This window comes from Ambystoma mexicanum, chromosome 8, assembly GCF_040938575.1.
Source record: "Ambystoma mexicanum isolate Mex_15411 chromosome 8, UKY_AmexF1_1, whole genome shotgun sequence".
NCBI classification, from domain to species: domain Eukaryota; kingdom Metazoa; phylum Chordata; class Amphibia; order Caudata; family Ambystomatidae; genus Ambystoma; species Ambystoma mexicanum.
The window spans coordinates 1092348808-1092374766 of NC_090929.1; the positions used below are offsets into that span (position 1 = coordinate 1092348808).

The 25959-nt window shown below is 46.5% G+C and overlaps 1 protein-coding gene across 4 annotated transcripts in view; it reads right to left on the reverse strand.

The window, feature by feature from the left end:
- ZBTB17 (zinc finger and BTB domain containing 17) overlaps positions 1-25959 on the reverse strand; it is a 938938-nt gene that overhangs the window by 238444 nt on the left and 674535 nt on the right. For all 4 annotated transcript variants that reach the window (XM_069611094.1, XM_069611092.1, XM_069611093.1 and 1 more), the window contains exon 12: positions 15788-15918. In XM_069611094.1, the coding sequence (XP_069467195.1) occupies positions 15788-15918 (131 nt within the window). The remainder of the gene's footprint in view (positions 1-15787; positions 15919-25959) is intronic.

The window sequence follows — 25959 nt, forward strand, 5'->3', positions numbered from 1 at the left end:
GGACCAAGAAGAAAAAGAGTGACGTGGTCACGAAAGTACAGACGTAGGCAACAACACGCCTGAGACCGGAAAATGAGAACTCATTACACGCACCAAGTCAAAATGGACAACTTAAGATCCCAATGCGAACATTTACAAAGAAACAGTGTCACATATGCCTTCCATATGGGAACAATCGACGAAGAGACCCCTCTTGAAGCAAGGCAGGGAACAGACTCCAGTTGAAGTACCTGAAAACTGCATGTAACGTTAAAAATTCTGATTATTATTCTTATTGTAAGTTTCCAGATGTTTGGGGGGAGGGGGGTGGAAAGGGGGCTCAAATGTACAAAATGGAGGTAATTACGAAACAGACCGTGAGATAACGGTCCCCACAGGTGGTCCGACATTGAACTCAACACCTCCATCTGGTCCAATCCGGACACCATCAAGCAAAGATGAAAGCCCCCACCCAGGCACCTAGACACGAAGAAAAGACACAGAGGGTAGGAGGCATCACATTGGTTGCCCCAAAGGGAAGGGAGGGGGAGGAGGGACGGTGAAAACACCAAAGTTCAAGACGGCCACAAACGCTTACCAGAACATTGCTACTACCTCGGCACCCGACGAAAAGGGAAGGGACCGGCAGAACATAACAAGCAAACACATACAGCATAGATAATGATGAAACGACAAGCGGCAGGCTAGGTACAATTAAAATTGGCACTCTAAATGTCAAGGGGCTCAACTCCCCCCACCAAAAGGTCACTAGTCTGTAGAGAATTTAAAAGAGCAAACATAGATATACTTTTTGTGCAGGAAACCAGATACACCAGAGGAGAAGAAAGGAGGGTCCTCTATGCTAAGATGGGCACTGAGCATTGGACCTCTGCACCAATCAAGAAAGCCGGATTTGGAATCCTGATTGAAAAACTGCTCCGATCTGAAATCATGAAAACATGTTCAGATATAAGTGGCAGAGCTCTCGTACTGGTTGGCAAACTACAAGGCACTATTATCACGCTCGCATCAGTATATGCCCCAACTCCGGGCAGTCGAGGTTCTTACAACATATAATCCCTAAAATCATGCTTGAAGTGGAAGGCGAAGTTATCATAGGAGGCAATCTCAATATGTGGATAGACCCAGCGATGGACAGACAAGCTGCAAATCCGACAGCCGCCACTACACCCGACGCGGGTCGCACTCAAGTAATAGAAATGATGGATGCCTATAAACTTAAAGACGCATGGCGTCATATGAATCCCCAACAAGCAAACTTCACATTTTACTCAACCCCACATGCCACATATACTAGAATTGATTACATCCACCTTACCCCGTATCTACTCGCGGCAATGGCAACATCCAAAATAACGCCCATAACGTGGTCAGACCACAACATGGTCACAGTCACCCTCAACTGACTGGCCCTTCAACATAGAAACTCAAAATGGCGTTGCAACACAACGCTCTGGAAAGATCCGATATTCCGAGATCAACTCAGGGAGGACATCAACCAGTACTTTTAGCAGAACAATACGGGCAAAGTTTCAATGAACACGGTATGGGAGGCAGGGAAAGCCACATGGAGGGGCATACTAATCAAGGAAGGAGCAGCAAAGAAAAGAGAACGTCAACTCAGAGAATAAGCTCAGAAGTGAAATAACAATTAGACTCCATCGTTCAGTCCGCCGGCTCGGATAGAACCCAAAAAATAGAGGAAGCTAACAACAACAGAGAGGAACTGAGTCGTCTCAAAGCAGATCAAATAGTGCGCAAGCTTCAATACCTAAAACAAAAACAATACGTGAAAGGAGACAAGGCAGACGCCCTGCTTGTCACTGGTTTCCCCCCTTCTAACCTGTCTATGTTGCCTGGTGTCCTCTTTAGGTGGAGTCTTCTTTCGTATGGTTCGGGACTTAAATTAGCCCGCTCGGCCGTCCTCGGCTTCCAGATTACGTTCAGCTTCGATGTCCAGGATCACGGGAAACTCCGGGATTATTGAAGAAGGAGTAGGGGGGCAAGCGGAAGCGACGCAGGGATTCTGGGAAGTTAGGAAAGAGGGAAGAAGTCGGGAGAAGGGAATCCAGGGGCCAGGGGATAGCAAGTAGCACTAGAGAAGGTTCGGAGCACACATCCGATCACAGCTAGTAGCAGCGTTGAGACGTGCGGGGGTGTGGCTTCTTTATAGAGGACGCTGCATACACCGTTAAGACTGGAGAGCAGCGTTCTGATCTTGCCATGTTGGTAGTATTATGGAGTGTAAGGCCCGACGTGTCAGGGACCAGGAGGCCCAGAAGGGGCGAGTTCGATCGTTCATGACAGCATGCCTCGAGGTAGCAGTTTCGAGGACAGCCAAACCTTATCCCCTATTGTGTAGGAGGGACTTGATCTTCGTTTGGAGTCTGCATACAGTTTGGTCTGGGTCCTGGCCTTTTCTAATTGTTCTTTGGCTTCTCTTTGAACATTAATGAGCTTTTCAATCCAGGAATCGACTGTTGGAACTGGTGTAGGATGAGGAAGGATAGAAGGTAGAACCGAAGGATGGAATCCTTGGCTACAGAAAAAAGGACTGGTCTTAATAGCAGAGTGGTCTGAATTATTATAGGCGAATTCAGCCACTGGTATTAAAAAGGGACCAATCGTCCTGGACCTTGGTAGCGAAGCAACGGAGGTATTGTTCCAATTTTTGGTTTACCCGCTCTGTGGCTCCGTTGGTTTGGGGATGATATCCTGAGGAAAGAGCGCGTTGGATTCCTAGTATTTGGCAAAGATGTTTCCAGAACTGAGAAATGTATTGGGGCCCTCTGTCTGATATGATCTTGGAAGGAAGTCCATGAAGTCGGAATATGTGTTCCAGGAAAATTCCAGCAAGTTCCGACGAGGATGGCAGTTTAAACAGAGGTGTAAAATGGGCCACATGGGTGAACAAATCAATGGTGACCACGATGGTTGTGTATCCCCTGGAAGGTGGTAATTCCACAATGAAGTCCGTTGCTATGAATTCCCAAGGCCTTGTTGGAAGTGGAGGTTGCTGCAATAGACCCGCTGGTCTCTTGTTGTCATGTTTGTTTTGATTACAGACAGAGCATGCCTGGATATACCTTTGTACATCAGCTTTCACTCCAGGCCACCAAAATTGCATTTGTATTAATCGGGAGGGTATTGGTTATACCATGATGCCCGGAGTAAAGAGTATCGTGACAGAGATTTATTATCCTTTGCTGTAGTTTTTGTGTTGGGATGACCAAAGCATTGTCTTTGAACAAGTATCCATTTTTGGTTTTCAGTTTCCACTGGTTCTTGTCCGAGATGTCTTTCCAGAGTTCCGAGGATTGAGTCTGAATGCAGTCTTCATCAAGGAGGCTGGTCGCCTGGGCTACAATTATTGTGTGGGGAAACATCTTGGGAAATGTTCGGTCATCAGGAGGTTCATAGTCAAGGCACCGAGACAAGGCGTCAGCAATTACGTTTTGTGTTCCCGGAACATGGTGAATCTGGAACTGGTATTGGGCAAAGAAGAATGCCCAACGGGCCTGACGGCTGCTCCTGCATTCCAGGGCCTGTAACACTTGGAGATTTCGATGGTCCGTCCGGACCTGGACAGGATGTTTAGCTCTTAGAAGTAAATGACGCCACTCGGTGAAGGCTTGACGGATGGCTAGAAGTTCCTTTTCAAAGACTGAGTAATGAGTTTCACTGGAGGTCAATGTCCGTGAAAGACAGGCAATAGGATGTTCTAGCCCGTCATTGAGTTCCTCTTTCAGAACTGCTCCGATGGCATAGTTAGAGGCATCTGTTTCCACTAGGAATGGTCGATTTATATCAGGTTGAACCAGGATGGGGGCTTGTGTAAATTCTGTTTTCAGGCGTTGGAAGGCCTTCTCCTGGGCTGGGGTCCAATGATAGGGAGTATCTTTCTTCAACAAGGAGATGATCGGTTGAACAATCTCAGAGAAAGATGGTATAAACTTCCGATAGAAATTGGCCAAGCCCAGGAAAGATTGGATCTGTTTTACAGAGGTCGAAGTTGGCCAGGATAGTATGGCCTTAACCTTGGATTGATCCATGCCTATGCCATCTGGGCTAAGGACGAATCCTAGATAGTGAACAGTGGAAACATGAAAAAGGCATTTCTCGGGTTTTGCTAGAAGCTTGTGTTCACGTAGCCGTTGTAACACTGATTTAACATGTTCTTCATGCTTGAGAGGATCCTTAGCGAATATCAAAATATCGTCCAAGTAGACGATGACGAAAAGAAATAGCATATCCGAAAACACCGGTCCATAAAGCGTTGGAAGATTGCCGGAGCATTAGAGAGTCCAAAGGGCATGACCAAGTATCCGTAATGACCATAGGGTGTTCTGAAGGCTGTCTTCCATTCGTCACCTTCTCTAATACGAATCAAGTGATAAGCACCCCTGAGATCCAATTTGGTGAATATTACGGCTCCTCTTAAAGCTTCCAGGATATCCGAAATCAAGGGTAATGGATAACGATCCTTAAGGGTGCACTGATTAAGACCTCGATAATCAAGACAAGGTCTGAGTTTCTTGGTGTCTTTTTTAGGAACAAAAAATAATGAGGCTCCAGCCGGAGACTTGGATGGGCGTATGGTGCCGTTTTTTAGGTTAGTATCTAGGTATTCACGAAGGGCCTTTTTCTTTGGTTCAGACAGGATAAACATCCTTCCAAAGGGAATCACAGCTGAAGGTTCGGTTTCAATAGCACAGTCCTCAGGCCTATGGGGTGGTAGGGCTTGGACAATAGCAGAAGAGAACACATCCGCGTATTCCTGGTAGGTTTTAGGAACCTGGATGATGTTGGAGACTATAAGAGGATCTCGCTGAGTTGTCGAATGTTCTTCTGATGTTGTCGGTGAAGGATCCTGGAACAGACAATGGGACATGAAAAATTCGGAACCTAGGAACAGGGAACCAGCTGTCCAATTGATGTATGGGTTGTGTTTTTGTAGCCAGGGCATTCCCAATACCATTGGGTAATGGGCAGATTTTATGATGTCAAACTTTATCCTTTCTCAGTGATCGTTTATAGCAATCGCAATTTCCTTAGTCTGAAGGGTTATGGGTCCAGAAGAAAGGGGTCTTCCATCAATTGCTTCTACACGTTGCAGGACGTTCCGGGATTTGTAAGGAATATGATGTTTAAGGACCCATTCCTGATCTATGAATATTCCCATGGCCCCACAGTCCACTAGTGCCAGAATGGGGTAGGATTCCTTCTTGGATGACGATAGAAAAGCCTGTAAGACTACCAGGGAGTTTTGTCCAGGAGAGTTCAAGGATGGTATAGATGTGGAGCCTGCATCTCTCTCCCGAAACTGAGCTCCATCTAGGATCGGGAGCTGGCGGTTTCCGAACGCCGTGGAGGGGCTAAGAGACATTCTCTGACTAAATACTTGTCCGAGGCACAGTACATGCATAAGCCAGTATAGATCCTTCTCAGCCTTTCTTGGGGGGATATGGGTCCACGGAAGGCCCCTAGCTGCATGGGTTCGGGTTCATTTGTAGGAACTGGAGAATCTTCGGATTTTGAAGAGCTCACAAGAGGATTTTTTTGGATGGTTGACTTGGTCTTCCTTTTCTCTGCCCTTCTTTCCTGGATGCGGAAATCAATCTGTAGAGCAAGATCCATAAGTGCCTGGTAAGAACTAGGACGTGCGACCCTGGCTAATTCATCCTTAACATCTTCATTTAACCCTCTTCGAAAGAGGGTGAAGCAAGCTTCAGAAGGCCAACCCGCTTCTTTAGCCAATTGCTTAAATCGAGTTACGTAGGTGAGCATGTCCTGAGAGCCTTGCTGGAAATCGAGTAAACGCTCTTGAGCACTAAAGACCTGTTCCGGGCGGTCAAACATAGTCTTAAGTGCTTGAATGAATCCATCATAATCATCCAAAAGGGAATCTCCGGTGTTAACTAATGGTGTGGCCCAGGCTAAGGCATTCCCGGAGAGGTGAGACATAATAAAGCCCACTTTAGCCCTGGGGGTGGAAAAATAATAAGGTTTAAAGGTAAAGTGAACCAAACAAGAATCCAGGAATCCTCGGAGGGTTTTTGCACTGCCGTCATATTCGTCAACAATGCCGCCCAATAGCACGCTGTCCTTTGAGGCAGAGTCACGTGAAAGAACCAATTGTTTCAGCGCGGCGTTCTCCGCTTTCAAGTTCTGTACTTCGGTCGATAGTTCTTGCATGCGACGCATAAGATCCTGGATGGCCGCCTCCATGTCTGTATCGACTTCGGTCACGTGGCGTCTCAATCTGTCATAGGTTTCCCCCCTTCTCACCTGTCTGTGTTGCCTGGTGTCCTCTTTAGGTGGAGTCTTCTTTCGTATGGTTCGGGACTTAAATAAGCCTGCTCGGCCATCCTCAGCTTCCAGATTACGTTCAGCTTCGATGTCCAGGATCACGGGAAACTCCGGGATTATTCAAGAAGGAGTAGGGGGGCAAGCGGAAGCGACGCAGGGATTCCGGGAAGTTAGGAAAGAGGGAAGCAGTTGGGAGAAGGGAATCCAGGGGCCAGGGTATAGCAAGTAGCAGTAGAGAAGGTTTGGAGCACACGTCCGATCACAGCTAGTAGCAGCGTTGAGACGCGCGGGGCCGCGGGGGTGTGGCTTCTTTATAGAGGACGCTGCGTAGAACATGAAGACTGGAGAGCAGCTTTCTGATCTTGCCACCATGTTGGTAGTATTATGGAATGTAAGGCCCGACATGTCAGGGACCAGGAGGCCCAGAAGGGGCGAGTTTGATGGTTCATGACACTGCTTGCCGCCAGACTTCGTGGGCAGCGGAAAGAGAGATGGGTGTCATCCATAGAGAGCGAACCCAATTTCGAAGTAGAATACCCCTCGTCCATTCAAGAAGCTTTCGCCAGCTTCTACGAAAAGCTATATACCTCAGACTCCATATCGCATGAACAATCAAAGAATACATCAACAAGATACCCCTCCCGTATTTGCCCCCAGACATAGCCCAAACTATTGACGCCCCCATCACCGGGGAGGAGATAGAAGAAGCAATCAAAAGACTTCCATTAGGGAAAGCCCCCAGGAACGATGGCTACACGGCCGGCTTCTATAAAAGCTTCTGCAACATCCTCCTCCCTTTCATGGTACAGCTCTTTAACAACATTCTCCAATCCGGTATTGCTCCCGACTCCTTCTCTGAGGCGCTAATTACAGTCATCCCCAAAGAAGGTAAAGACCCAAAACTATGCGCATCCTACTATCTCTCTTCTAAACATGGACGCCAAAATCTATGCGAGAGTTCTCACTGCACGATTGGAGTCGCACATGCCAGCTATAATTCACAATGATCAGGTGGGCTTCATTCTTTCAGACAGGGAGCGGACTCCACTCGCAAGACCCTCCATCTAATACACGAAGCCAGGAAAATGCCGAAAACAACTGTACTGTTCTCAATTGACGCGGAAAAAGCGTTCAACAGGGTTGAATGGCGCTTCCTTGAGGCCACGCTGCAGAAAATAGGTCTAGGTCCTGCTCTTAGAAGGGGAATTAAAGCTATCTATACATCACCACGGGCATCCGTCGCGGTGAACTCCCAGTACTCTCGCTGGTTCCCCCTGACCAGAGGAACGAGACAGGGCTGCCCCCTTTCCGCCATACTATTCGCACTATCACTGGAACCACTGGCACAGATAATCAGGATGAGTGACAGCGTCGAAGGACTAAGTGTGAACAGACATGAATACAAACTGGCCCTATACGCAGACGACATTCTGCTCCATTTGCAGAATCCAATGACCTCAGTCGCCCAGGCAATTCGTCTTATAGAAGAATACGGAGCGCTATCAGGATTCAAAATGAACAAAACCAAATCAATCCTCTTCCCACTCCATGAACCGTCACCGGCCCAACGAACGGAATTACAGTAACTGGGACTTATTATTGGTGGCCAGACATTAAGCTACCTTGGTATCAACTTGACCAGAGACGTCACAGATATCTACGAAGTCAACTTCCCCCAACTCCTCGATGCCCTAAATGCAGACCTCGCAAAGTGGCAACCTCTCACAATTTCCTGGATGGGACGTCTGAACGCGGTTTAGATGGTCAGTCTCCCGCGCTTCTTGTACCCCTTCCAAGTACTCCCGGTAACGGTACCAGAGCACTTCTTCAAACAAGTGAGAAGGGCAATAACTAGATTTCTATGGGCGGGGAAAAACCCAGAATACCGTACGCAACTCTAATACTACCCAAGGACTAAGGAGGTGTTGGCCTTCCAGACATTGAACGATACTATCAAGCAGCACAACTACGAATCCTCATCCCCCACCTCAGGGACAGGAAAGACCTGCAATGGGTCCAATTGGACAATGACAACCTAACCCCGGCGACCCTTGCAGAATGGATATGGGTCCCTCGGCCACAGCTCACAAGAAGACTGCGCAATCATCCAATATTGGGAACAATATGGAACATATGGAAAGAAGGGAAAGGAATGGTAGGGGTAACCACTTGGCCTTCCCCCCCCTGAGCCACCTCTGGGCCCCAGGGATCAGAGAGGAAATCCCGGAACACCCTAGATACCAAACCTGGTTCGACGCAGGACTCGAGAGAGTGAGCCAGTTATGGAGAAAAGGCAAGTTCATACCACTGAGCTAGAAGAAGCCCTCCAGATACGCCCCATACTGATATTCTTATACCTGCGATTGAAGGGAGTCATATCCAAGAAGGAATGGAAAGACAAGACGCAAAGAGACCTAACCCCCTTCAAAGCTATCCTGGACACATCCACCATAAACAAAGGACTAATAGCACGCATGTACAGTGCCCTTATCTGCACAGACCAAACCTCAAGCTTCAGTCTAAAAAGAAAATGGGAAAAAGATCTCAATGACCGACCGACATGGGACAAGATCTGCAGCACTCCATCCAGGATATCGATTGCTTCACAATACAAGCTACATGCAATAAAACTACTCCACAGATGGCAGTACGAACCACTCAGACTGTCGAAAATGTACCAAAACAGTCCTAAATGCTCGAGACAATGCGGAATGGAAGCAAATTACTGGCACACGTGGTGGGACTGCCCCAAAGTCCGAATATACTGGAATGAGGTTCTTGGGTGGAACAAACAGGTAGATGGCATCGAGAGGAACTCGGCCCCCCTCATAATGTTGTTTGGCCTAGAAGAAGAAGAAGAGCTCACCAGAGTTAAAGGGTTGGTCTCATCATTGCTGTTAGCAGCCAGAGCGAGTCTCGTCATTCGATGGACGTCCCCACACCTCCCAGGTAAAAAAGAATGGATCCAAATCACCAGTAATATCCACACAATGGAGAAAATCATGTCAGCCCTCCACAACAAGGCAGCGCGACATGAAGAAATATGGTGTGAATTTGTCAATCAGTTCATAGGAAATCATTGACCAAATGAGTAGACAAGTAAAGACCACGGAGAATAACGCCACCAAACGAGAATGGAATAAACGCAGACATGCATCCATGAAAACTAGCCCGCCGCTAAGCCTAAGTACGAACGAAGCACAAGCAAACAGAGTCCCACTCTATGCTAAGCATGAACTAAAACTTTAGCCGATGAGTTGGTAGTATCAGCATCGCCGTCGGGGGGAGGGAGGGAGTTAAATACTTAAGCCCGGAAGGGGTGTAAAGGACAAAAATACAAGATTGTACAACATTTTCTAATGCAAGTGTCAAACCAATGCGCCAAAAGTGAATTTAACTTGCATGCAACTGTTTGTACTTATATGATATAAAACCAATAAAACCTAAATTTAAAAAAAAATCTATTTTCCCCATAGTAGCAAAATAACTGTACACTGTATCAAGAGAATTACCTTCCACAAGAGGGGGGACACTTGTGAAGCACCAGACATTTTATGACACAAAACTGTTAAAGAACGATATTGAGCGGAGGAGATCAATAACACTGACATTGGGTAAATGATCAAGATGGGGGCCCAGAACAGTAACCTGGTCCTCCCACAAGCGGAGGGGCACTCTCGCTTCCCTGGAAGAAAATGCTGCCACCTTACATACCCAACTATGATGTAATTATGTATTATAGTTGTCATCATTTTCCTGTCATTAACAATCAGAACTGCATTTTTTATTGGTGCACGAAGCGTTCCAATTTCAGTGCACCCACCTGATGATGTACGCATGAAACCCACAAAAGCACCCAGACCATATATAGTTATTCCAGTCCTGAGAAAATCTGATGGTAAGGTAAATGAACTGGAAATAAATGTAATTAGCAGTGATACATACACACTTGAGGTAATGAATGAGCAAGAAAGCCGGAGAAAGGGTTGGCACGAGATGAATGAAAACATAGCACTGACAACTACACGCGCACACACACTCACTGAATGAACACGAACCAGGCCAAGTGTCAATGACTGCAGAACCTCAAACAAAAGCAACAGAGAAGACGAGACTGCCCACCGAAAAAGCTTTCACTTGAGATAGCGAGAAAAAACGAGACGAAGTAAGAGGAAAGCCAACAGAAGCAGTCCTGTCAGAAGCCCTAAAGAGAACAGAAGCGGCTGCAGAAAGACTCTCCGCAAGGACACAAATGTTAGTAGACATTCTATTTCCACACCTGACTAGAGCGGGAAAACTACAAGAGGAACTGAAGAACAAAGCAACAGACTGTACTATCCAGCACGCATAGTCCAACACGAGGGACAAGTACCAGGCCTACGAAACATCCATACACTCGGCCAGCAACAGGCACATAGAGGGCAGAAAAAGGATACAAGAAGAGAAGGAGAGAACTGCAAAACCTCCATCTACCCCATCGATGCAAGTAAAGAGACTTGCACCGTGGACCAGAATACCCGAGAATCCTTCAGCAAGAAAAAGCTATACAGACACATTTAGGGATGTAGTTATAGCAAACTACAGGAAGACACTAAGAATCAAGAGAAGCCCACATGACGATAACAATGAATTGAACGACTACCTGGACAGCACAGCACATCTAGGGAACAACATTTGGTACCAGCACATGAAAGAAGTTGGAAGACGAACTTCAGGAAGAAAATGCTTCGTATGTGCACTTCTACCGTACAGCATGGGAAAATCCAAGATCTTTGTGGCTGTAGAAATGGATGTCCCAACAGCACATTGTCACATGTAGCAATGTGCAACACCAGAGGCCAGTTCATGGGGAGGGATGCCTCATTGATATCGGCAACTGAAACAGATTACCCCGATGAAGATGATTATGTTCAGGACATTAAGACAAGAAATAGAGCACATACTAGGAATCACGTGATCAGATATGAAAAACCTGAAGTTAAAGGAGCAGGAATAAGATGGGAAATAAACCCGAAACTGAACGTCCAAGGGAAAACTCCAGAAGAGGCTCAGATTTGGAAGAACAGAGGCGAGATGCAGATTTAGGGAACACTGCTTTCACCAGACGGATGGGAAGAAGGAGTGGTGATCCGTCGAGCATGGATGATCCTTGGAGCCTGTAAGGAAGCAATAGACACTCAAGAGAGGTTGTGCAAACCTCTATGGCCAAAACTCACAAGATTACTGACATGGGTCGAAGGTGGAGGAGGACCCATGCAGATAGTGCCACTAGAAAGCCCGAAATTGTGCTTCAGGAACAATGGCACGAGGAAGATTGGAGAGAATCATAACTCTGGACACATTTTTGAAGCTCCAGGAATGGCTGACGGAACCACAGTAATTATGGATCATTATTGGGCGTGTGGATCCATACATCAGACTGCCGAAAAACTGGGGAGGCATATGCACAATAGTGAACGTCCACATTCCAGCACTAGTGATCCCGAAAAGTGACCTGAATATTGAGAGTTTCCCGAAAGCAGATGCTCACCTGAGGAAAAGGAGATCTGTGGAACTGGTAACCCGAATGAAGAGAGAGAATTACTTCTCTGTCAGATCAGAAGAAGCATTCCATGCAATCCCATATGAGCACAGGCTGTTCAGCCTCACCTCATCAGTGTTCACAACAATCATCATGCCAAGATTCCAGGTTGGAGCAAACACTAAATGGTTGCAAATAACCAGATGGGAGTTACTGCAGACCATCAACACCACCATAAAAGGATTCAATGCAATCAAAATAAAAAGACAAATACTGTATTATTTGAAAAGGCGCCTTTTTATTTGACATTCATATAGTTTATCACTGCAATATCTATCTTGCAGTTTGTTTATATGTCGTGAATTTCCTGTTGTAAAATATTACATCCACAAAACATTCACTGTTTTCCTTATGTATTCCACAGTTGGTTTGTGGATTGTTTTAAATTATGAAGTTTCACAAAGATATGGTAATTCTTCCTTTTTTAGTTGCTCTGAATTTTTTTTAGAGAATTCCACCAATGTCTATTAATTCTTCCTTTTTTAGTTTCACTTTTTCTTTTGTTTTGCTTCCTCTTTTCCTTATTCGGTTCCTCATCACGCGTTTCCCCGTCTATTGGTCTGATGGTTCTTCAGGAGGATCCTTTTGTGAAGTATTGTTTTGAGAATTCCTTGCTCTTTATCGGAATACAGTATTTATGTTACAAATGTCCACTTTGAGAATTCTTTGGTTTTAGTTTAGTTCTATACAAAGTCACTGAGATTCTTCCGTTTTAGATTTAAGATTCTTCCGTTTTAGGGAAGGGAAGGGAAGGGGACAGTAAGGAACGAGCCGGGCATCTTTTAATGGAATTTAATAAGGGAATGGCTTGGCTAACCAGAGCTTTTTCCTGGAGGATGTCCTCCATGAAGTCCGGGTCAGGGGTGGCTTCGTGCATAGCAATTTTAAAATGGTTGACTGCTCTTTTTAAGAGGGAGTTAAACAGCATTTGGTCATCAACTGGCGACGAATCGCTCCGCAGAGGAGTAGTGGGGGGATCCAGACAGATGACGACTGGGTCAGTGTTATGTGGCGGTGTGTGCCATGAGCCCATGTCATCCGACTGATCCCAGTCTGGGTCTTGATAGATGGGGTCTTGGTTATAAAGGTTAGGACCTCTGTAAACATCCTGACCCAGGTCCTCAGGCTCATCCCCAAAGATATCAACGTGGTGGTCCTGTGGTTCCTCCAAAGAGGGAAACTGGGCACCGGGAGAGGGGAGTTTCTGAGATTTAGAGGGGATGGGGCATGAGTCCACGTCCCTATGTCTCTTCTAGGTACTGTCATGCTGGTCTGAAAAGTTGATGAATTCAGGCATCTTAGCCATACACTCTTCAAACCTCTGCCTGGTCCATTTTGAGGAAGCTCAAGGGTCAGGGCGTGAACCCTTAATGTAAGGCCTTAGAAAGAGGCTCAGGGTCATTCGGCGTTCGAGCACCTGTCGACGGTAGTGGAAGTTTTAAAGGAAACCGCCCATTCCATAGCAAGCTTTATGCCCATTTGCATGCCGCGGTTGCGTAGAGGGCGCCAAACTGCGAGGTTCGGAAGGCACCACCCAAGCTTTCGACGGTCCTACAGGTGTTGAGGTTTTCTTAGACAAACCCGAAGAGGCCTTATGGGTTGTGTGCTTAGGTATATGGGTGCCCTTGTCGCCGGCGTGTGACTTCTGCATAGCAGTGCAGACGGCCTGCCTATCGGGGACGGGCATATGGGACAACTTTGTAAGGTGTTTCGGGCCTGTTTGGTTGTTGTGCATGATGGCTACAGATTACAAGCAGGAAAGCAGTCCCATTGCAGAAAAGCAGAACATCACTGTACAAATGAATTAAAATCAGGTTCTAAAAAAAATTAAGTCTTGGTCAGCTGCTCACTGAACCCCAAAGGGACAAAGGAAAAATATCCAGCAGCAGAGAAGTACCCCAGAGTCAACTCTGCAGAGTTCCAAGACAGGCTCAAAGTTCCATAGGAAGTAATGGGAGAAGTTAAAGGGCCATTCACTTTAGTGGAGGCATGTCTGTTTGACCACACAGATGTAGATTCTGCAGAGAGCAACCCCAGCGAAGGCTAAAGAAGATCCCAAGGAAGTGTTCCAGGAGATGGAATATCGCCCCAGAGGAAGAAGAAGCAGCAGAACAGGAGGACCCCGCCACCACCTAACATTATGTACATTTTGGAAAATTTAGTAAATACTGGCCTCCAAGGAACCTGTACCCACCTGAGGGGTCGGTCCCGCAAATAAACCCCCACCCCAAGGCCAAAAGGTAGTTTTGTTAGAGGTTTTGAAGGAAACGGCTCCAGCATCCCGAAACAACCCAGTGAGTAAATCAGTCTTTTCCACAGGTGCGGTTTTCAGGATTCAGTTCCCAGGGACTTGCACCCTGAGCCAGCAACAATCCAAGCGACACAGGAAAGGAATACAGGCTATTCACAGGACCTCCATCATCACATTTCCATCAGAGATTTCGGCAAAAGGACCCCAGGAAGATGTAGGAACCCACAAAGACAGCTCCCAGCAGTTCAATGAACAAAAGATTAAGGTTAGCCCTGCAGTAAATAGCCCCAGGGCGGAGATAACAGCTGTAGGTCCTCAGGGACGTCCCCAAGCTAATGGACTGGTGGAGTGATGACATCTCAGCACCCTTCTGGACACCAGTAGCAACCTACAGCGAAGTAGAATAACTTGGCAGTAAACGGCATGATGCGGCAGTAAACGTCCCATAAAATGGTTCCAGAGTGGAGGGCTCTAACAGGATGATGTTGAGAGTCAGCAGGAGTCTTCAAGAAGCCCAGAACTACCACCTGCTAGTTAAAGGAATTAAACAGCAAGAGAGCAAGGCAGGGGCAGAACAAGCCTGAACAGCCTTGCACGCAGGGGCTGACCAAAGCCCAGCAAATCAGTAAAAGGGGTTGGGGCAAAGATATCAGATGACCAACTATACTAGTTGGCCAGTAGGGTCGCCACTTAACCATAGCTACTCCCACAGTAAGTGAGAGGGGTAGTCCAGAGACCTACACTGGCCTAAACCAGCTAAGACCAATATGGAGGATGCCATTGTGAGATCACAAAGAGTGCAAGTGATCAGAACAGCCATTTTAGGCCTACTTCATGGTCACCCCGATCAAAGACAGCCCAGAAGCACAAAAAGCCCAAAAGCAGGATTACAAAATAAAATTGAAACATTGGTACCTCATTGGCTACCAAAAAGGTACAATGGACTACAAATGTGGTAAAATGGCTTAAACATTTGGTAAAGCCAAAACTAAAGTATCACTACCACCAACCGACTGCGTAAAACCTATACAGGGTGATATAATCATCCTAGGGCAAAAAAGGGGAGACTCAGAGACACCCCTGGTACTGGGCACCTTATTGGCAACCCAATAACATAAGTAAGATATAAAGGGACATAATGACAGGCGACCACCAAAAAGAAATCAAAGAACCAAAAAAGAGAAGTGTTAAAAAAAAGAAAGTGGCAAATGTTGAGCGGCCACACAGAAAAAATGCCACTGGAATGCCCAAAATAAGAATTCTGACTTAAACAAGCATCACCTTTCCACAGGGAAGGACACAAAAAGACAGAATGCCAGGACCACACATGTCAATCTACATGCTACTTTCCTCCGTCTACTTCAGCACAATTCTGAAAGAACAAGCTTAAAGTGCAAGTTCAAAACACATCCAACTCTTCCAAACAACTGTATACATCACCACTTTGAGAAATCTCAAATCAAGCCATCTTGCATCTAGACATCAGACTTTGGACTATCGGGCAACACCGGCTGAACAGCAAATGGGCTTTTGGACAAGGATACAACACTAAAAGGCAATAGCAATGGCAGCTGTGTGTTCTGCAAAACACTTCAAATGGACACAAACTATGGTACTCGGGAAGGAGAGGCTGAAGAGTGACTCACCAGTGTGAATGATGACATGCTTGGAAAGGTCACCCACATTTACAAACGCTTTGTTGCAGACACTGCACTTGTGCGGCCGGATGTTGTCATGATGCCGGATGTGATTAGCCAGCTGACTCGACTGTACAAACCTGAATAGGCAGACCACAGAAAGAAAGCATGTTTAAAGCAATATGACCTTTACTCCGTATAGCACAACATTCCTGGTACTTACAATTGCTTTAGCCCTTTTATAACAAATGTGAATAGCACAAAATGTCCCGTGATAATCAACATGCGTTTACTTATTCATAAGGGAAGATTTAACTATCATTTATTTAAAAGAATTATTAACCAAGTCAAGAGATGTTAATTAACACTGCCTTAATAAACATAACCACATTTCACAGTGACATAACTCTGCTCCGTAGCACCTGCAGTACACAGGAAATATTTTGACTAATGTAAAATCAGGGACACCGAAGTTTGGAAGTATTTTGTGTGTGTGTAAATCTTAGTTCTCCATCATTGGCATATCTTTTATAATAAAAAACATGAATACATCGGTACAAAAGCTGGCTCCAAGGAACACATTTTAATGAAAGCAAGAGCTCTTTGAAACAAAGCACAATTATCTATTAAGACTCTGGTATTTAAATCAACCTAAACTTAACACAAATTATTGTTTGGAGTTCTTTTTATTCACTGAAAATAATACAGTCAATCTCATGTTAGATATGCGATCACAGCAATTTAAAAACATCCAGGGAGCCTGCAAAATTCACTGATTACCATATAAGTTGATATGGGATGGGGGGCATGGTGGGTTTACAAGCATAATGAAGATATCCGTGTTGGAGAACTAGGACAAGTAAGCAGATGTTCCTTCTACACTGCGGACCCTTCATTATTAATGAAACAAATGAATGCAACAGTAAATCAAATCCCCAAAAAACGAGGAATGCAGGACATGGCAGATTGTATAATAATATTTGCAACATACCACAAGAGAAGACACCTTCACACAAAATAGGAAAAGAAATCTGAGCTTGGAACAACTATGCCCTTCAATCAGTTTTATGATACATGGTTGACAATTGCTTTCTTGGGCTTGATGATGAATCTTGATCAGATAGGAGTATCTTCCAATATTTATTTCCAGACTTCATTTGATTTGCTGTTGTAAATGGTTGTCGGTATGATGTGTTCCTTTTGATCTTCGGAGCCTAATGCATTCATTCCGATTTTATTTCTCTCTACCTAATAAACAGGTCTTTCCTTGTCCTTCTGCTAGGGAGATTTTTTTTAAGCTCCATTTCCAGGGCGTAGATAGATCGCTCTACTCTGCGTACAGGGGTACAGTTCCTTACCAGGTAGTAGAAAAGCCTCACCAGTCAAGGCAACCCTTCAGAAGGAGTGAACTCATTTAAAGGTATATATACTTTTAATTATTACAAAATAACAGAATGACCACACCATATAGCCGTAAAAATGTATTATGTTTCTATAATAAAATTGTGCATAGGACTGATGGACAGAAATACAGAAAATTTACCCAAAGGCTCCTAAAATATTCGAATAATTCAACAAAGTCCATCTCAACTTCTTGTTAAGACACAACCAATTACCCCCACCCCCCACCAACCCACCAATCCGCACATAACACTGCCAACACTGCTCTCTTCTTGTGCCTGCCGCTGGTGTCCAAATTTCCAAGGAATGGCTAGGGGGATAACAAAGGTGGAGCGGGTGATGGGCTGCCCCCTTCTCCAGTGTATGGAAGAGGCTCCAGGATGCAGAGGAGTGACCTCCCACTCCCTCCGACAAAGACTGGAGGAGGCATGGAGGTGAGGATAAAGGTACCTCAAACAAGAAACGTCATGAAGATATCAGAACTGTGAAGAACCTGTCTTCGGAGGCTGAAGAGAGGGCAGGTGATATTGACTGAGTGGCTGTGGGCTGCTCGAGTAGGGGTACGCTCTGCCTGGGGTGCAGGGGAAACCTGGCCTTCGCTGCTGTTGGATAAGCTGTAGGCCATGTACCTGGTTGACACCAGTCCCACCTAGTGACTCGTTCTTCCACCCGCTCTGCTAGAGGAGGTATGGGACGAGCTGCCATCTTATCTGGCGTGGTGGCCATTTTGAAGATCTGCGTGCCATGTGCCAAAGTCGTGGTGCCTGGCTCACTGGACCCAGCCCCATCCAAGACGCTTGGTGTTGGAATATAAAGCCTATACTGCACCTCAGGCCGAGACCTGGAAGGCGTATTGCCCTCAGCTGAACTGCCGGTAGTGCTGCGTGAAGGCACTACCTCAGACATGATGCCAGTAGTAGGGCGTTGCCGCTCGGGAGTAACCCCGGTGAAAGAACCTTGCGGTCCCTCAGCACTGGCAACGGAAGGAACAGGAGACCCCTTGGCAGTAAGGCCGGTAGCTGGACTAGCCACGGTACGTGTGCTGGTGTGAGAACCAGACAAGTTCCTCCCAGCCGGGTGCTTCCTTGGAAAGGAGTCATCCTTACGGGGTGCAATGGTAAATAGAGGCCTTGCCTTTGGCCTCGAGTCATGTTTGACAAAGTCCTTTAGGTCCTCTGGAGGTTACTTCTGGAAGAGCTCCCTCCACCTAGCTAGCCTGTTCTTCAGTGCATGTGGAGTCGGCGCATTGCACGCAGAACAACCTTCCCAGCTGTGGTCGGTGCCAAGGCAGCAGAGGCAAAGTGCGTGGGGGTCAGACGTAGGGAAGAGACCCTCGAAGGCTGGACACCTACTGAAGCCCGCTGAACTCGACATGCGCCGGGGAGGAGCGTGGCGTCGGAGGACCAAGTACCTAATTGAAAAGAAAATGACAAAGATAGAAGAATATCCAGGGAAGAGCGCCCAGTATTACATGGCCGAACCCAAACCCAGGAGCGCTGGTGAATTTCGGCCGTTCCCGTCAACGCGGAAAAGGGGACTAAGAAGTGGCGCTGGTGGGAGAAGTCAGGTGAGCACATGCTCCAAGGGCCACGCCCCTGCCCGCCTCTAAATTTAAAGGGGAAGAAGATTTTTCTGGTGAAAAAGGTTCCTTCTCCCGTTCCTTGCGAGGGACGCCCAGAGAGTATGGAGGAAAGGGGACGGGACGTAAGAGTATAAATAATAAGTGAAATAAATAAAGGCGATAAGCAGTGGTATTGCAGCCAGCAAGTGGCAAGTGCTAGATTAGTCAGGTAGGGTACATCTGGTAAGTGCAGAAGAAGAGGGGGAACTGTATGGTTACAGATACAGACCCCAGTGCAAGGGGTGGCCCGGAGGCGGTGCAGGAGGGTGGAAAGGTGAGCAGGTACCTGGGCCCGAATGACAGAGGGTGGCCAGGTGCACGGTGCCAAGAGAGAAAACAGATCAGCAGGGGGGAAGAAGGGCAAAGGCAGAAGCGAAGAGGAAAGTCTTGAGGTGCTTCCGAAACCAGAGATGGTTTTCCTCAAGGTTCAAGGTGGCCGGGAGACTGTTCCAAAGGGAGGCCCCAGCCGAAGACAGATCTGCCCCCAGCTCGTTTCTTTGAAAAACGACTAACCATGAGGGAGTTAGAAGTAGAGGAGCGAAGGTTCCAGAGGGGAGATATTTACGGAGAAAAAGTTGAAGGTATTTTGGAATCTGTGGAATATGCCAGGCCGTGACCCTCAAAGCGGTAATCTTCTGAGACTGGCACCACGTAGTGAAATGCTTCCACTTGTGACCGTAGCACTTCAAAGTAGACCACGCCCTCCGCTTGTCGAAGACTTCTGTGCAGTCTGCAGGCAACTCATTTCCTCCAAACTCTATGGCTGCAGGAGCCAAGCCCTCAGGTTCAGCGATCCTGGGTTGTGGTGAAGGATTGCGCCTGCTTCTCTGGTGAGAAGATCCGGAACCACTGGCAGCTTGACCGGAGGCGACGCTGACAGGCTCTCAAGGTTCGGAGACTGAATCTGCATCGGCCATGCCGGGGCGATCAGTATCATCCTTCATTGCCACTGTATGAGTGGGCTGATGACTCGTAGCAGGAGAGGATCCAGAGGAAACTCTTACAGAAACATCCCTTCCCACGGGAAGGAGAACGCATCCCCCAGGCTCCTCGGTTAGTGGAATCAGCTGGGAAACTTCTGACATTTGGAGTTCACCGCTAAAGCAAATATATAGATCTGGGGTCTGCCCCACTTGGCGAAGATGCTGTCCACCTGGACCTGCGGAAGCTCCCACTCGTGACATGAGCAAAGGCAAATGAAGAAACATGTAGGAATGGAAGTGAAGCCTTGGCCAGAAATACAGTTGACTATTGTACATCATTGTCGATTGTTGCAGGAGAAGAATAGGAAAAAAGCTGAGGGCATAAAGCAAGAAGAAGCGATGTTAGTTCAGAATAAAGTATCAGTTTGCTATAGAAAAACAAGTTACTTACCAACTGTAACATTCTTTCGATTGGATGTTCCTCCCACGTATTCCTCATCTTAGATATATCCTTACCTTTAAGTTTCGCCTCGGCAAATTTTTCCTCTCTCCAGCAGAGGGGGCTCCACTCGAGGCCGCGGCGTCGATGTCCCTCGGCGGCATCCGTCGAGCACCGACGTCATCCACTGTATAAGAGCCTCGAGCGTGTCCGTTGGCTTCAGTTCTGTTTTTTCATATATTGTAGTCCATGGATTTTAATTAGATAATGGCATGCCTCTTTTGACCCAAGCCTTAAAAGAGTTTAGAGTGTAATTCACGTAAACTGTACTGTGGGGTTGGTTGGAAGGGTCGATGAGGAATACGTGGGAGGAACATCCAATCGAAAGAACGTTAGTTGGCAAGTAACTTGTTCTTCGAATGGATTGTGTCCTCCCACGTATTCCTCATCTTAGATAGACTCCCAAAGCAGTTTCGTATTGGAGGTGGGAATACAGTATCTTTTTAATCGTGTACAGAATGGAGTACAGATTTAGCAAATAGACCTCCTTGAGAAGAAGTCGAGTACAAAGCATAATGTTTTATAAAAGTGTGCATGGATGACCATGTCGCTGCTGCACAAATATCTTGTACCTGGACACCCCTTTTTAGTGCTGTTGAAGTTGCCATTCCCCTGGATGAATGAGCTCTCAGTCCATCAGGTGGTTCTTTCCCAGCCAATCTGTAACATTCTGTTATGGCTAATATTATCCATCTGGATAATGTTTGTTTGGTTACCGGAAGACCCAGTTTCCGTCCAGTGTACCCTATAAAAAGTTAATGACGCTGACAAATTTTTGCCAATCTTGAGATGTAAAAACTAAGAGCTCTTCTGGGATCTAGTCTATGCAGCCGCTCCTCTTCCTTGCTTGCATGAGGAGGAGGGTAAAAAGTAGGTAAAGTTATTTTCTATGACAGATGAAAATCCGAAACAATTTTTGGCAAAAAAGAAGGTTTGACCCTAAAATGGTGTGAGGAGGACCGCTCGAAAGCGCCTGCAACTCACTTACCCTGCGGGCTGATGTCAATGCTATAAGAAGTATTGTTTTCAAAGTAAGGAGCCTTAGTGGACAAGAATGTAAAGGCTCAAATGGAATACATGTGAGAGATTTTAGAACCAAGTTCAGATCCCACACTGGAACCTGGAAAGGTATTGGTGGAAATAGATTAAACCTTTTAAGAATTGAATTATTAAGGGCATCTTGAAGTAAGATTCCTCTTCTGAAGAGCGCTTAATGGTGGATAGCGCTGCTAAGTATCCCATTATCGTCCCAACCTGGAGCCCCAGATTAGCTAAATGTAATAGAAAAGATAATATTGTGGGGATATTACATTGAAATGGATCCATATTCTTTTCTCTGCACCAGTTACTGAACTTGTTATAATGACACCGATACAGAGACTTGGTTGCTGGCCTGGCCGAAAGCAAAATCTCCATCACGTCATCCGGAAGATCCCAATACTTGTATATCAGCCTTTCAGAAGCCATGCGTGAAGGTTGAGTGTGTTGACCTCCGGATGGAAAACATGATCTTCCTGTCGCGAGAGAAGATCCTCTCTTCTTGTAAGACGTATTGGAGGGCAGATGGACATGTCCAGAAGGTCCGGGTACCACGTTCTCCTAGCCCAATCCGGGGCAATTAGGATCATGGTTTTCCCGAACTTTCTCAAACTCCTGAATACTTGAGGGATCCCAGGGATTGTGGGTAACGCATACAGAAGTGGAAACTCCCATTCCACCACAAACGCATCCCCTAGAGCTCCTCTCGGGGGAAATTCCCTTGAGCAGTACAGTTCACACTTCCGGTTGGCACCGGTCGCGAACAGATCCACTTGAGGGGTTCCCCAAAGGGTGGAGATCTCTTGAATTACTTCCTGAGCTATATCCCATTCGTGAGAGACTATGCTCTGCCTGCTCAGAGCGCCCGCTCTTGTGTTTTGCTCTCTGGCTATATGAATTACCGATAGAGAGATCCCTTCTTGTATTGCCCAGAACCAGAGTTGCATCGCCTCTCTGCACAGCGGCAGTGACCCCCACTCCTCCTCTTTTGTTGAGGTAATACATGGCCACTGTGTTGTCCGTCATTATCAGAACATTCTTTCCCCGTACAGAGGGCAGGAAGGCCTTAAGCGCTAGTCTGATCGCCATCAACTCCAAATGATTGAGGTGTAGTTTGGACTCCGATGGAGACCAACGTCCGCTGATTGTCAGATCATTGGTATGGGCTCCCCACCCCGTGAGTGAGGCGTCCTTCACTACTGTTATCTCCGGCCATGGCTGCCAAAAAGATTCTCCTCTGAGGATATGATGTCTGCAAGCCCACCATTGTAGATCCTGAGCTACATTGGCTGGGACCTACAACAGATCTGACATTTCCCCTGAGAATTGGGACCATTGAGTTCTGAGAGCCCATTGAAGAGATCTCATTCTCAATCTGGCTCCTGGCACCAGAAAAATGCAGGATGCCATCAGACCGAGCAACCTGAGAAAGTCGAAGGCCGGAAGATACTGGGCATTCTGGAATTTTGTTACCATCTGCAGAATGTGGTGAGCTCTCTCTTCGAGAGGCGAGGCTTTGCCCGAGCAGATATCCAGGACTGCTCCTATAAACTGGAGTTTTTGTGATGGTATCATGTTTGACTTTTTTAAATTCAGAGAAAAACCTAGTTTGTGAAGGAAGTGACAAGTCTTGAACAGATGATCCAGGGCTTGTTCTGGAGAACGTGCTCTGATCATCCAATCATCCAGATAGGGGTAGACATGAATCCCCCCTCTCCTGAGACTCGCTGTCACCACCGCCATCAACTTGGTGAAAACTCTTGGGGCGGAGGTTAACCCGAAACTGAAAATGAGAATTGCCAATCGCAAACCTCAGGTACTTTCTGTGCTTGAGCTGGATTGGCACATGAAAGTAAGCATCCTGAAGGTCCAATGATACCAGCCAATCCTGGAGTTGGAGAGCCTGAAAGATCTGAGAAAGCGTGACCATCTTGAATTTGTCCTTCCTTAGGAACTTGTTCAAGTTTCTCAAGTCCAAGATGGGTCTCAGTCCTCTGTCTTTCTTTGGAATAAGGAAATATGGGGAATACCAACCCTTGTTCCTCCCCGCTACAGGTACATGTTCTATTGCACCTTTCTGTAGCAGGGTTAAAACTTCCTGCAACAGGAGCGGATCTGGATGTTTGGCAGAGTTGTATTCCGGGGGGTGATTCTGAGGTTTCTTTAGAAAAGGAAGGCAGTAACCTTGGGATACTGTTTCCAGTGCCCAAGCATCTGAAGTAATGCCCCGCCATTCTTCTAAATGCTGTGAAATCCTGCCTCCCACTGGGGTTTTGTGGGTCAAAATCTCAGAGTGGTTTTGCGGCAGCAGCAGCTGAAGGTATAGATGCCGTTGCTGGGGCAGATCTAGCACCTTTTCCTCGCCCCCGAGGACATTTTCTTTGACCTTTCCGATTGGCCTGCCCTCTTTCTTTTCGAAATTGAGGAATAATAGCGAAAAGGACGACCCCTCCAGGAAGATGCTGAGGTTGTATTATAGCGGCACAGAGATTTTGCCGCCGCTCTGGAGGTCTGTATCTTCTCCAAATTTTCATCTGCCTTGCTACCAAACAACCTCGAGCCATCAAAAGGCATATTAAGAAGCCTGGATTGCACATCAGGAGCAAACCCAGACTTTCTTAGCCACGCAAATCTATGTAGCACTGTGCTAGTTGCCATGGACCTGCTAATACTATCAGCAGTGTCCAAACCTGATTGAAGGCATTCTCCCAACGCCTCCTTTCCATCCCTTATAATAGCTAGAAAGCCATTGCGTTCTTCACCTTCCGGGATGTGTTCAGCTGCTGCTGACATGCAGTCCCACAGGGAATATGTGAACCTTGCTAAGGTGCAAGTTACATAAGTAGACTTCAAAGCCATACTGCCAGATGTAAAGATTTTCCTAGACCATGCATCCACCTTTTTATCGTCCCTACCTGGAGGGATTGTAGGGTATGCCGCATTCTTTGTGGAAGTGGCTACCTGTACTACCAAACTTTCTGGAGTTGGGCGTTTGCTCAGGTATTCCGGATCAGATCTGCAGGGTCTATATTTTGCCACAAACTTTTTATTTACTGCCGGTGTGGCTTCGGGACGTTCCCATGCAGAACTAACCCTTCTCTGTAAGGCAATATGAAAGGGTAGAATGGGGTCTTGTTAAGGAGTCCCAGATAATATATCCATCATGTCATCATCTTGACAGACTGGTGAACTCCTACCCCACCCCATAAATTCTGTAACCCTGCTCATGAGTCTTCTATAACCCATATCAACATGTTCTGATGGGTCTGGTTTGTCAAATTCGTACTCTGGAGAAGTGTCCAGGCCACTTGCTGTTTGCAAACATTCTTGCAGATCTTGACTTCTTGATTGAGGGTTAATTAACTCCTCTGGAACAGATCGTGTGCCAAATTTGACACCAGCAGAGGTGACTTCTTCCTCTTCCGATAAATCCCCTCATAGATGGATGACATGGTTCTGAAAAAATCATGCCGACTCAGGTTGAAAAACCTTTTCAGGTAATGCAGGTTTTTTTCCCTTATTAATGGCTTGGGCATCGACGAAAACGTCAATGGTGCCGATGTCTTAATCACATCCTTCGACGTTGTTGAGGGAACTTTCGACGACTTCGATGTAATCGTTGAGGGAGCCGTGGAAACTGTCGAAGGAGCTTTCGTGGTTATCGAGCGTGAACTTGACGTAGCTTCCTTCGAGGGAGTTGTCGACTCGAGGACCTTCGATGACGTCGAAGTCGACTTCGATGGCGTATGATCTTTCGACACCTTTTTGTTTCCCTCTACCTTCGATTTATGCACCGAAGGATCTTTTTTATGAGGTGATCGAGAAGAGTCTCTCGATGACGCTCTCAACGTCTTTTTATCAGCTTTCCTTGTTTTGGACCTTCCTCTGTCACTTTTCTTATGGACAGGAGCATGGTCTTCTTTAGCTTTTTTTGAGGGGGTCGGGGACGCGTTCTCAAAACTTTTAAGCATGGAAACTTGAAAAAGCTTTCCATTTACTCGGGGATTCATGCTTTGATGGACATGCTATAACCTCCTCCGAAGATGTCGAAGAGGATGAGGGAGATCGATGCCGTCTTTTCTTAGCCTTTTTAGATGACTAAGAAGAAGACTTTCTCGATCTACTCCTCAATTGATATTTTTTATGATACTTTTTCGAAGACCCGGCCGAGTCTTTCTTTTTTAAAGTGGACTTCGATAAACCCTCCTCCATCGCCAGTTTACCTCTACGCTCTTAAGGCTTTGTGGGTCATCGACTGGCACAAACAATCTTCAGTACGGTGGTCGGGACAGAGGCACCAAAGACAATTCTTGTGTGGATCCGTCAGGGACATCTTTCCACATTTTAGGCATTTTTTAAAGCCTGTCTTCGGTGTGGAAGGGTTCGAAGAGGACGACATAGCTTTTTCTCACAAAAGACTGAAGCGCTGTTTAACTCTATCCGAAGCGAAGCTAACAGAAAAACGGAACTGAAGCCAACGGGCGCGCTCGAGGCTCTTATACAGTGGATGATGTCGGTGCTCGACGGATGCCGCCGAGGGACATCGACGTTGCGGCATTGAGTGGAGCACCCTCTGCTGGAGAGAGGAAAAATGTTCCGAGGCGAAACCTAAAGGTAAGGATATATCTAAGATGAGGGATACGTGGGAGGACACAATCCATTCAAAGGAACAGTTTTGACCAGTGGTGAAAGTGTGGTA